Source organism: Papio anubis, chromosome 19 (genome assembly GCF_008728515.1).
Source record: "Papio anubis isolate 15944 chromosome 19, Panubis1.0, whole genome shotgun sequence".
Taxonomy (NCBI): Eukaryota; Metazoa; Chordata; class Mammalia; order Primates; family Cercopithecidae; genus Papio; species Papio anubis.
Genome location: NC_044994.1, coordinates 3920633 through 3934081, shown reverse-complemented (window position 1 = coordinate 3934081; position 13449 = coordinate 3920633). Strand labels below are relative to the sequence as shown.

The 13449-nt window shown below is 39.8% G+C and overlaps 1 protein-coding gene across 3 annotated transcripts in view; it reads left to right on the top strand.

The window, feature by feature from the left end:
- Positions 1 to 13449, top strand: part of RALBP1 (ralA binding protein 1) — a 62205-nt gene that overhangs the window by 25936 nt on the left and 22820 nt on the right. For all 3 annotated transcript variants that reach the window (XM_003914157.5, XM_017951531.2, XM_009192382.3), the window contains exon 2: positions 11276 to 11574. In XM_003914157.5, the coding sequence (XP_003914206.2) occupies positions 11331 to 11574 (244 nt within the window). In that variant the 5' untranslated portion in view covers positions 11276 to 11330. The remainder of the gene's footprint in view (positions 1 to 11275; positions 11575 to 13449) is intronic.

Sequence of the window (13449 nt, the reverse complement as noted above, 5' to 3'; positions counted from 1 at the left end):
CTTCTTCGTCATGCTTCACTGTGGATTAGTTGATCACAGATTTGCTTTTATGGGGACTTCCCTTTGCTGCATTCTAGGGTTGAATCTCAATCAAGTCTTCCTACCTTGTTTTTGTAGGAATTATTGAGAAAGTATATTATTGAGATTGTAAATTATTGGGAAAATAAATTTCTTGAGACTGTTAGTCTGAAAATGGCATTATTTGTTGTGGGAAGTAAGGGACCCCGAACAGAGGGAACGACTGGAGCCGCGGTAGAGGAACATAAATTGTGAAGATTTCATGGACATTTATCAGTTCCCAAATAATACTTTTATAATTTCCTATGCCTGTCTTACTTTAATCTCTTAATCCTGTTGTCTTCATAAGCTGAGGATGTACGTCACCTCAGGACCACTGTGATAATTGTGTTAACTGTACAAATTGATTGTAAAACGTGTGTTTGAACCATATGAAATCAGTGCACCTTGAAAAAGAACAGAATAACAGTGATTTTTAGGGAACAAGGCAAGACAACCATAAGGTCTGACTACCTGCAGGGTCAGGCAAAAAGAGCCATATTTTTCTTTTTGCAGAGAGCCTATAAACGGACGTGAAAGTGGGGAAGATATCGCTAAATTCTTTTCTTAGCAAGGAATATTGATATTAATACTCTGGGAAAGGAATTCATTCCTGAGGGGAGGTCTATGAACGACTGATCTGGGAATGTCTGTTCTATGTGGTTGAGATAAGGACTGAGATACGCCCTTGTCTCCTGCTGTACCCTCAGGCTTACTAGGATTGGGAAACTCCATCCTGGTAAATTTTTGGTCAGACCGGTTCTCTGCTCTTGAACCCTGTTTTCTGTTAAGATGTTTGTCAAGACAATATGTGCACTGCTGAACACAGACCCTTATCAGGAGTTCTGATTTTGCCCTTGTCTTGTTTCCTCAGAAGCATGTGATCTTTGTTCTGCCTTTTGCCCTTTGAAGCATGTGATCTTTGTGACCTACTCCCTGTTCGTACACCCCTCCCCTTTTGAAATCCTTAATAAAAACTTGCTGGTTTTGAGGCTCAGGTGGACATCACCGTCCTATTGATATGTGATGTCACCCCCGGCAGCCCAGCTGTAAAATTCCTCTCTTTGTACTCTTTCTCTGTATTTGTCAGCCGGCCAACACTTATGGAAAATAGAACCTACATTGAAATATTGGAGGCAAGTTCTCTTAATATTTATTTTAACTATACACTTGAATGATTGTTGGAACTAATTTTCATTCAGTGTTTGAAGATACTTCTTTAATGTCCTTAAGCTTCCAGTGTTTCTGTTGGCAAATTGGTCCTGATCCTGTGAATATAAGCTGTTTCCCTGGCTCCCTCGCCCACAGGACACTTTTTGGTATCATCTTTTTATCCCCAGTGCTCTGAAATTTCATGAGATGCATTGTCACAGTTCTCTTCATTTATTATGAGGGGTGCTCAGTGGTCCTCTCAGAGGACACTCTTGTCTTTAAATTCTGGGACAATTTATTTCCTTATTGTGGGAAGAACAAGAATGTGTTGTGTCTGCAAACAATGCTTACAAAATATAACATTTCCAAATAATATGTTAATACTGGTTAGTGATAAGTATATAAGGTATTGATAAGTCAATATTTGAATTCCCTTAATTCTAGATTAGAGAATTTTAATTTACATATTATTTTTTAAAACTATAAATGTGAAGAAAGGTTGCTTTTAGTGAACTTAAGCCTGATACTTATTAATAAAGAACATTTATAAAATACTGAATCTGTTTAACTTGTAAACTGGTTAAGCAAGTTATTGTTTTTCTGGAATAGGCCTTTTTATGTTTAGATAGTACCAAGTTTAATAAACTAGTAGACTTATTCTTGAAAGCTAATTTCAGGAGACATTAGTTTTCTTAATTTCTTTATCTTTATTTATATTGCTTTGTTCTCTTGCATGCGTGACTGATTCTTACTGTGTGTGCTGATTAATATTGGCATATGAGCAGAAAATACTACTTTAAGAACAATGTATAACCTAGTCCTTCAGAGAAGTGAATGTTTGTTTGTTTGTTTGTGTTTTTGAGACGGAGTCTCGCTCTGTCGCCCAGGCTGGAGTGTGGAGCGCAGTGGCGCGATCTTGGCTCACTGCACGCTCTGCCTCCCAGGTTCGTGCCATTCTCCTTCCTCAGCCTTCCGAGTAGCTGGGACTACAGGCATGTGCCACCACACCCAGCTAACTTTTTGTGTGTTTTTAGTAGAGACAGGGTTTCACTGTGTTAGCCAGGATGGTCTCGATCTCCTGACCTCGTGATCCGCCTGCCTTGGCCTCCGAAAGTGCTGGGATTACAGGCGTGAGCCACCGCGCCCGGCCTGAGAAGTGAATGTTTTTAAACTATTGTTTAGTTAAATTTGAGTCTAGTTTTGTGAACTTTTTTGTTTGTTTCATCTCAGTACTGTCATAACTGTACTTCTTACTTGAAAAGGTACGATTGTTTTTGGTTCTAAAGTAAAATTCTAGATATGTGGTTTTTGCTTTATACTTTGAACACTTTTTGCTATTGCAGAAGTAATTTTTTTTAATCTTCAGTTCTCTCTAGAGAGATACTGTCTTTTACATGGGAACTAGCCACATGCTTTCATTTTGGAATGATTGGAAATAGTGATAACTGGGTGTGAATGTAAGCTGTTTCCCCAGCTCCCTCACCCACAGGACACTTGGTATCTTTTTATCCCCTGTGCTCTGAAATTTCATGAGGTCAGGTCCATATTTGAAAAGGAAAGTCCTTTTTCTTTTTTGTTTTTTTTTTTTTGAGACAGGGTCTCTCTCTGTCACCCAGGCTGGAGTACAGTGTCGCCATCTCGGCTCACTGCAACCTCCGCCTCCTGGGTTCAAGTGATTCTTGTGCCTCAGCCTTCCAAGTAGCTGGGATTACAGGCATGCACCACCATGCCTGGCTAATTTTTGTGTGTTTGGTAGAGATGGGGTTTCACCATGTTGTCCAGGCTGGTCTTGAACTCCTGGCCTCAAGCAGTCCACCTGCCTTTGCTTTCCAAAGCACTAGGATTACAGGCGTGAGCCACTGTGTCTGGCCAGCGTCCATGTTTTTTAATGGCTCATGATCACATCTCTGTAAGACATTCATGGCCCTTTATTTTCCTTCTCAGAGTTTTTATTGAAATATAATTTAGGCCGGGTGCGGTGACTCAAGCCTGTAATCCCAGCACTTTGGGAGGCCAAGGCGGGCGGATCATGAGGTCAGAAGTTCGAGACCAGTCTGGCCAACATAGTGAAACCCTGTCTCTACTAAAAATACACAAAAATTAGCCAGATGTGATGGTGGGCGCCTGTAATCCCAGCTACTCAGGAGGCTGAGGCAGGAGAATCGCGTGAACCCGGGAGGCGGACGTTGCAGTGAGCCAAGATCATGCCACTGCACTCCAGCCTGGGTGACAGACTGAGACTCCATCTCAAAAAAAAAAAAGAAATATAATTTATATTTAGTGAAATGTACACTTTGATAAGTCTTAAATGTATACATACTTATAGCCCACACGTCTGTTACAATGTAGATAGGAACATGGCCGTCAACACAGAATGTTCTCTCTTGCTACTTCGTATTCAACCCCTGCCTCTTCTCCCCACCCTCATAGCAACAGTTCTAAATTCTTTTGACACCTAGGTGACTACCTGTTCTAGAACTTACTATAAATACAGTCATACATTATGTATTCTGTTGTGTTCTTGTGCAGTTTTATGAAATTATGTTTTGTTGTATATATGGATTATTTATTTATTACTAAAAATGCTGAATAGTATTCCCTTATATGAATCCAATCTTCTGTTTGTTGGCAATGTGGGTGTTTCTAGTTTTTAGCTGTTACAAATCAAGTTACTCTGATGATAAGCAGGGTTTTTTTTGTGAATATTTGTTTTCATTTCTCTTGGGTAAATAAGGAGTGGAATTGCTAGGTCATATAGAAGGATATGCTTAAGTAAAGATACTGCCAGTTTTCCAAGTCTCAATGTGTGAGACTTGTGGGTGCCCCATATCCTTACCAGTGTTAGGGATTGTTGTTCTTTTTAAATTTTAGCCGTTCTAGATGATGTCTATTGATGGCTCATTTTGATTTTAATTTGCATTTGATATTTTTTTCTTGGGCTTACTAACCATCCGTATGTCAAAATGAAATAAAATATAGAGATAAATCTCTACATTTAAAACATTTTATTTGGTAAGCAGGAATTGCAATTCAGGGCATACTCACACAGACCTGATGGTCTTTGCTGTGTCCCACGAACAAAGAGAAGGTTGGGGGTTTTATTTTTAAAAAGAGAGCTATTTTATATTGCTTTGTGAGAAAGTTCATCAGCACTAGTAAGGTTTGGGGGACTGGCAAGCTCTGAGTGGTGAGTGACGGTGGGTAAAGCCAGTCTTAGAGTGGCAGCAGGTTGCTTAGGTAGTGAGTAGATAAAACTGGTTTCAGGTTACAGCAGGCAGTTTCAGCAGCCAGGCTGGCAGAGAATGACATTCTTGGAGCAATGGTGTGTGCCCAGAGTGCTTTTTCCTCTTGGCTTCTTGACTCAGTTTTATTTGGGTATGACCAGTGACCCAGTTCATATGATCAATTTTCATATTCTATTTTCCTTTGTAAACTGTTTTTTCAACTCTGCCCATTTTTGTTATGGGTTTTTTATCTTTTTGTTATTCTAAATAAAATCCTTTGTGAAACACACACACACACACACACACACACACACACACACACACACACACAAAAATGTAGTCTTCAAGTCTTTGGCTTGACTGTTCATTTTATCTTTTTTTCTTTCTCTTTCCCTACGAAACAAGGCCTCTCGCTGTCACCCAGGCTAAAGTGCACTGTGGTCATGGCTCACTGCATCTTACCTCCTGGGCTCAAGTGATCCTCTTGCCCTAGCCTCCCAAATTGCTGGGATTACAGGCATGAGCCACTGTGGTTGGCCTGTTTCTTTTCTTAATAGTGTCTTTTGATGAGCAGAAGTCCAATTAGTCAGTTTTTTATTTTATAGTTAGTTCTTTCTGGTAGTGTCTGGGAAGTTTTTACCCTCTCAAAGCCCTCAAAAATATGTTTTTAGAAGTTGTATAGTTTTTAGCCATTAAGTTTTAGGTCTGTAATTTATCATGAATTATATTTTGTACATGATATGACATAGAGAGTTGAGCTTCATTTTTTCCCATATGCTTATCCAGCACTATTTGTTGAAAAAGATTGTCCCCTCATTGAATTCCTCTGCAACCTTTGTTGAAAATCAATTAAGTATACACATGTGCATTTCTTTTTGGAATTTCTGTTTGTTCCTCTGATCTATTGTCTGTTCTTACTGCAGCACCTTACTGTCCTGAATACTGTAGCTGTTTTTGTTCTTGTTTTTGTCTACGCCTGTTGGCATTTCTGGATTTCCCAGCTTCTATCATTCCAAGTCTGTGGTGTGAGATAGAAGAAAACTCTGGGAACCCACCACCATGTTCCTCCTATCCTGAGGTGCTGAACCGGTCTGCCTCCTTCTGTCTACCTTTCAGAGTCTTTTTCTTCTTCTTTTTCTTCTTCTTTTTCTTCTTCCTCTTCCTCTTCTTCTTCTTCCTTCCTCTTCTTCTTCCTTCTTTTTCTTCCTTCTTCTCCTTCTCCTTCTCCTCCTCCTCCTCCTCCTCCTCCTTCTTCTTCCTTCTTCTTCCTTCTTCTTCTTTCTTCTTCTTTTTAATCTGATCTGGGAATTTTAGTTGTACTTCCCAGGAAGAATAAGGATAACTAATCTTTATTCAAATTTTCAATAATTTACACCAGGTATCCTCTTGCCTCAGAAATAAGAATTTCGGATTTTTGTTGTTTATTTTCTTACCTTTGAATATTTATACTTAATTAAATTTTATTATGGACCATTTGAAGCCTCTCTCTTCTGCCCTTTTCTTCAGTGAAGTTTAGGCTTGCTATAGCTCCCCAGTGGTCAAACAATATGTCCTATTGCAAACACGTTGTTCTTCCTTTCTTACTAAACCATCCTGCACTCAGACGCTCACTCCTTCATGTCTGCCTTTAGTGGCTCCACTTATCTTCAACTCTAGATGAATTAAGTTGTCTTAGTCTGTTTGGACTTCTATAACAAAATACCGTAAAGTGGGTAGCTTATAAACAACAGAAGTGTATTGCTTTTAGTTGCAGGCTGGAATGTCCAAGATCAAGATGCTGACAGATTTGGTGTCTGCTGAGGGCCCACTTTCTGGTTCATAGATGGGGCCTTCTTGCTGTGTCCTTGCGTGGTGGATGGAGGTGGTGAACTCATAAAAGGAGAAGAGAGTGTCCTCATAAGAGGACACTAATCCCATTAATGAGGACTCCACCCTCACAACCTAGTCACCTCCCAAAGGCCCTCCCTCCTAATACCATCACCTTGGGGATTAAGTTTCAATATATGAATTTTGAGGGGACAACATTCAGTCCGTAGCACAACAAGTCAATAAATATTTCTTTAGAGTAGCTTTTGTGAGATAATCTATTAAATACTTCATGAACAAAACTGTCTTCTTGTCTTTATCAGTCTAGTATGGAAACAAAAATAATTGTGTACCAGGAGAACGTGGAAACATAGGTATAACTTAACCAATGTTGTAGGAGTGAATGATCAAAAGCCGTCTGGCATTTTGCTGCTGGTATTCCTGCCCTTACTCCTCTCTTAGCGCCAGTTTTGTCACTTTCTGGCTTTGGAATTGGTAATGACTCCCATACCAGGTCTGACCTCCTCAGCGTGGCATTCAGTTGTCTGAGCCCACCGTATCTTTTAATGTCTTTTCCATTGCTGCTTAGCAAGAACTGCCCGGGTCAGGCTGGTCCTCTCCCATTCTCGTAAGTCCCAAATGTTCCTGTGTGTCTTTAACCACACTGTTCCTCCTGGCATAAATGTATTTATTCCCTTTTGTGTGTGTATATATGAAGGGTAGTTCAGTGAAAAAAAAAAGTGTTTTGAGTCAAACAGATCCCAGTTTTATCTCTTACTTGCTATGTGATTTAGGGTAAGTTATTTAAGCTCTCTGAGCCTTACTTTCTCTGTTTGTAAACATGGAAAAATACTGTTTTTCTTACGGGGTTAGCTAAATTACTGCATGTGAAACCCAGAAGGCACAGGAACTCAAATAAAATGTCGACTCCCTTTCTTGATTTCCTGAATTAGAACTTAAGCTCAGGGCAAGATTCATTTCTTCTAATATTTGTCTCATCAACAACAAATATGTTGAGAACAGAAAAGATACCAATTAGTTTATTAAATAAACATTTGACTACTTAGTGTGTGCCATAGGTAGTGTGAAATGGTGGAGCTCACCGTTAGCGAGGTGAACACATGCATATGTAATTGAAATACAGTATGGTAAGCGCTGTGAAGAGGCACGTTCAGGATGTTCTCGGACACAGAAAAGGAATATTCATGGCTTATACTGGATGGGGTGGGTCCCCAGGGAGGATTCTTGGAGAAGTGTTGCTGGTGCTTGATTTTTTTAAACAGCTTTATTGAGGTAGAACTCATGTAAGATCCACCCACTTGAAGTGTATAATTTAATGATTTTTAGCCAGTTTATGGGTTTCTGCAACCATCACCATAATCCAAATTTAGGATGTTTCCATCATCTACAAAATCGTGCTCAATTGCAGGCCTAGTGTTAAAGGATGAATATGAATTAGCCACACAAAAATATTGAGAGGAAGGCTGGATTCCTGGGAGAGAATGAGCAAAGACAGAGAAGTATACAACAACATGGTATCCGTGTGGGTGATATATCTATGAGCAATTTTTTTTTTCTGGAGTGTAAAGCTGTGCTCCTGCCCCACAAGTTGTGTTTTAGCTTCCATGGACTTGAGCTCAGTTTCCTCATCTCTAATGTATAATTACTGTTACCTTGTTGAACTCTAGGTCCTTTTAAACTCTCAACTCTTAGATTGTCAAAACTTCAATTAATGGGAAAAGAGAATGCACTTTAAAAAACTATAGTCAAGGCCAGGCATGGTGGCTCACGCCTGTAATCCCAGCACTTTGGGAGGCCGAGGTGGGCGGATCACAAGGTCAGGAGATCGAGACCATCCTGGTTAACACGGTGAAATCCTGTCTCTCCTAAAAATACAAAAAAAAAAAAATCAGCCTGGCATGGTGGCAGGCACCTATAGTCCCAGCTACTCGGGAGGCTGGGGCAGGAGAATGGCGTGAACCCAGGAGGCGGAGCTTGTAGTGAGCCGAGATCCCGCCATTGTACTCCAGCCTGGATGACAGAGTGCGTTCTGAAACAAACAAACAAGCAAACAAAAAACAACGATAGCCAAGGCCAGGCATGGTGGCTCACACCTGTAAGCCCAGCACTTTGTGAGGCCAAGGCTGGTGGATCACCTGAGGTCAGGAGTTCGAGACCAGCCATGGCCAACAGGTGAAACACTGTCTCTACTAAAAATACAAAAATTAGCCAGGTGTGGTGAGGCACACATGTAATCCCAGTTACTTGGGAGGCTGAGGCAGGAGAATCACATGAACCCAGGAGACAGGTTTAGTGACTCAAGAGTGCACCACTGCACTCCCGCCTGGGCAAGAAGAACGAGACTTGCATCTCAAAAAAACAAAAACAAAAATCATAAAAAGATAGCCAAAAGTCAGGGCCCATTAAGATAACAGAATTATACTGATGCTTATTGATCCTTCAATGAAAACTTTTTTTTGTTTTTAATGTTTTTTTCTGATTCTACAAGCAATAGTGCATATTGGGTAGAAAATTTATAAAAAGCAGAAAGACAAAAAGGGAGTTTAGATCACTCATAATCTTACAATTCAGAGATAATTGTTATTAATATCCTGTTATTTTATGCATATATTTACATATTTAAATTGATATGCTGTAAATAAAATTGCTTTTTCCTCACATCATTAAATATTGTCAAAAGCATGATTTTTAATGCTGCATAATTTTTACAGGATCAAAAAATAGCTTGTTCTTTTTTTTTTTTGTTTTGAGACAGGGTCTCACTCTGTGACCCAGGCTGGAGTGCAGTGGTGCGATCTCAGCTCACTGTAACCTCCATCTCCTGAACTCAAGTGATCCTCCCACCTCAGCCTCCCAAGTGGCTAGGCCTATAAGCATGTATCACCACACCCAGCTAATTTTTTGTATTGTGTTTTTAGAGACAAAGTTTCGCCGTGTTGCTCAGGCTAGTCTCAGATTCCTGGGCTCGTGTGGTCCACCCACCTTGGCAGCCCAGAGTGCTGGTATTATAGGCATGAGCTACCGTGCCAGGCCGCTTTTCATTTTTTTAAGTGATAGAAGTAATATATAGACATGGCGAGGTTCAAACTATATAGAAAGGATACAATGGAAAGAATAAAGTCTACCCTTATGACGCTTCCAAGAGTTAATTGTAATTAACCGTTTCTGATATGTTTTCAGAAACTCTGTGTGTGTGTGTGTGTGTGTGTGTGTGTGTGTGTGTGAGACAGACTTTATAGCCTATTATTTGGATAAACCATAATTTAATCAGTATTCTAGTGATAGCATTTTAAATTATTTTGTTTTTTGTTTTCACAGTACTGCAGTGAATATTTTCTTGCATATATCTTTGCATTTTTATGAAAGTATGTCTGAAGGATAATTTCCTAAAAGCGGAATTCCTGGATCAAAAGAATAGATTTAAAATTGTAATAGCTACGATAAGATTGCTTTTCTAAAAGGATCGTGTTACACTTCTACCATTAGTAGGTGTTCTCGTGAGTCCTGTTTCCTCTATCCTTACCATCGTAATGGATCTTATATGTGCCATTTTGTTCTTTGCCATTCTCATATTAGAAAAGTGATAGTTCATTGTTTAAAAAATTATAATTGAAGTTGAACATTGTTTCCACTCATTTTTTAGCCACTTTTCTGTGAACTGCCTGTTCACATCCTTTGTCTGGTTCTCTTAATTTGTTGCTATTTTCATTAATTTAAGAATTCTTTGCTTTTTAGAAATTAGCTCTCCCAATTTGCAACTTTCTTTTTATTTTCTACATTTGCTTGCTTTTGACTTTGTTTATGGTCAGAATTGTCACTTACGGCTTATGGATTTTTTTAATTGTAAAGTTAACCTTTAAGTGAGTGCAAAGAGAGGCCGGGCACAGTGGCTCACACCTGTAATCCCAGCACGTTGGGAGGTCAAGGCAGGTGACTCACCCAAGGCCAGGAGTTCGAGACCAGCCTAACCAATATGGTGAAACCCTGTTTCTACTGAAAATACAAAAAATTAGCCGGATGTGGTGGCAGGCGCCTATAATCCCAGCTACTCAGGAGGCTGAGGCAGGAGAATCACTTGAACCTGGAAGGTAAAGGTTGCAGTGAGCCAAGATTGCGCCATTGCATTCCAGCCTGGGCAACAAGAGCGAAACTTCAAACTCCATCTCAAAAAATAAATAAATAAATAAAGTGAGCGCAAAGAGAAAAAGTGATTCTGATAGTATTTCAAATGAATGTCATAATGCCATTAAAGAGGAATAAGAATTAATCCAAGTAACGTTTAAACGCAGTACTTTGACTATGTACCTACCATCTAAAGAAGGGAAAAAGTGCAAACAAATTTTGAACTCCTCTTACATTTGCCCTTTGTAGCATCTGTTGTAGTAAAACTATTTTGCATGTATTTTAGGATTGACTAAATGAGGGTTCCTTCATTTCTTTTAGCATTAACTGCAGTACAGAAATATAGTTATTATTGATACATGAGCTGTATATATAATTGCATGCATCATAGAATCATAGTGGTCTGTAATTATGTGAATCATTAAATATATCATTTTAATTATAAAATTTAATTGCGATGTGAACTGTTCACGTGTAGTTATAAAGATGTCTTTGTAACTTATTTATCGTTGTTCAGTCCTAAAGTAAAATAGTAAGATTTTATGTTGGGTAGCAGTCAAAATGAAGTACTTTAGAATGATGAGGGTTTTTTTTCTTTTCTTTTTTTTTTTTTTTTTTAAGGAATTCCGTATTCCTTTAAAGGACTTTGGGAACTCTACCTCTGATTTTCATTTGATCTAGTTTTTGAATACTTGAAGATCCCAGTGCTTTCAACCCTGAGAACTGAAATGTGTGATGTATGAAATGTATCTCGAGATAATAAAATGAGAGAGTATTTTACAAGGGGGTTGTGAAGAAAATATTTTTGATTTGTAAATGCTGTGCTGTGTATTTGTGGTGTTTTTGTTCCTTGGTGTTAGGTGACTCTGCTCATGTTTTTTCTCTTGGTGCAGGTGTAATGGATAGGTAACAGAGAAGACCTCGTCCTTTCCTAGTCAGGACATCAGCATGACCGAGTGCTTCCTGCCCCCCACAAGCAGCCCCAGTGAACACCGCAGGGTGGAGCATGGCAGCGGGCTTACCCGGACCCCCAGCTCTGAAGAGATCAGCCCTACTAAGTTTCCTGGACTGTACCGCACTGGCGAGCCTTCACCTCCCCACGACATCCTTCATGAGCCTCCTGATATAGTGTCTGATGATGAGAAAGATCATGGGAAGAAAAAAGGGAAATTTAAGAAAAAGGAAAAGAGGAGTAAGTGCCATTTTTTACTATGCTTTAGATATTTTTATTTTATTTTATTGTACTATTATTTTTTGAGATAGAGTCTTGCTCTGTTGCCCAGGTTGGAGTGCAGCGGCACAATCTCAGCTCACTGCAACCTCCGCCTCCCGGTTCAAGCAATTCTCATGTCTTAGTCTCCGGAGTAGCTGGGACTACAGGCGTGCGCCACCATGCCCAGCTAAGTTTTGTGTTTTTAGTAGAGAGGATTTTGCCATGTTGGCCAGACTGGTCTTGAACTCCTGACCTTAAGTGATCCACCCACCTTGGCCTCCCAAAGTGCTGGGATTACAGGCGTGAGCCACCATGCCTGGCTTAGATATATTTTATATAAACTTCCACTCTAATTACATGTACCAGCTGTCTTCTGGAAACATGTCAAGGCAGAGACTCTTGTTTGATTTTTCTGTTCTTTATTTTTCAGGGTCTCAGTTTTTGTATATTAGAGTTGTATTTTGGGGACTTAATCTCACAAATAAAAATACTGAGTTTCCAGAAATGGCAAAGTTTTCTACTGGTTATTTCCTGAAGTAATAATTCAAAATAATGTCTAGAAAGTAGATATTGAGCTGGGCACAGTGGCTTACGCCTATAATCCCAGCACTTTGGGAGGCTGAGATGGGAGGATTGCTTGAAGTCAGAAGTTCAAGAGCCTGAGAAACAAAGCCACATCCCTCTCTACCAAAAATTTAAACAATTAGCTGAGCATGGTGGTGTGTGCCTGTAGTCACAGCTACTTAGGAGGCTGGGAGGTCAAGGCTGCAGTGAGCTATGCTTGCACCACTGTAGTCCAGCCTGGGTGACAGAGTGAGACTCTGTCCTCTCCCCCGCTGAAGGCCCCCCGCAAAACAGATAGATACTGGAATTTTGCCCTTAAAGCATCTTACTTTTCTTGGGTCGGTCATGTCCGCTATTTGGGGTACACTTTATTGGAACCTTCATTAAAGTAGTTATTTATCTTAAGCAAATACCATGATACATTCCATTTGAGGGCCTATTCAGTAAGGAGGATGAGTCATTTGAGTGTAACTTTTTAGTATGTTAAAAGCAAATAAAGTGAGTTATTTTAAGTATTCCTTATTTTGGACTTCATGATATTTTAAATTGATTTGTTTTTGAAGGATTACACAGAGCACACAAATTATATACAACTTGATGAGTGGATATGCTTGTGTAACCACTGCAAGGATCTGGAAATAGAGCATTATCAATTTTTTTTTGCTGCCTTTTTAAAGGGAATCACCTACCCCTCCCATAAGTAAACTTCTTTTATTGTTGATTGGTGCTCCTGATTTTAAACTTATGTATACTTCTATTTGCATCTAGTTTCTTTTTGCCCAACATTATATGTTAAAAGTAAAACTTTAGACAAAGCAAATTTAATGATTTTTGAGACGAGTCTTGCTCTGCTCTCTTCAGGCTGGAGTGTGCAGTGGCTGGATCTCTCAGCTCACTGCAAGTTCGGCTTCCCAGGCTTGACATTTACCTCTGCCTCAGCCTCCTGAGTAGCTGGGACTACAGGCTTCCACACTGCACTGCTAAGGCTTTTTGATTTTAGTAGAGACGGGTTTCAACTGGGATTAGCCAGGATAGCCCCTGAGCCTGACCCCATGATCCTGCCTCATCTCGCCTCCAAAGTGCTGGATTACAGGTTTGACACTGCCCGGCCTTTTTGAGAAGGTCTGCATTTGCTGCTCAGGCTGTAGTGTGTGCAGGTGCTGCGATCATGGTCACTGCAACCTCTGCCTAGGTTCAAGTGATTCTTCTGTTTCAGCCTCCAAGTAGCTTTGGACATACAGGCACCCGCCACCATGTCATATTAATTTTTGTATTTTTAGTAGAGGTAGG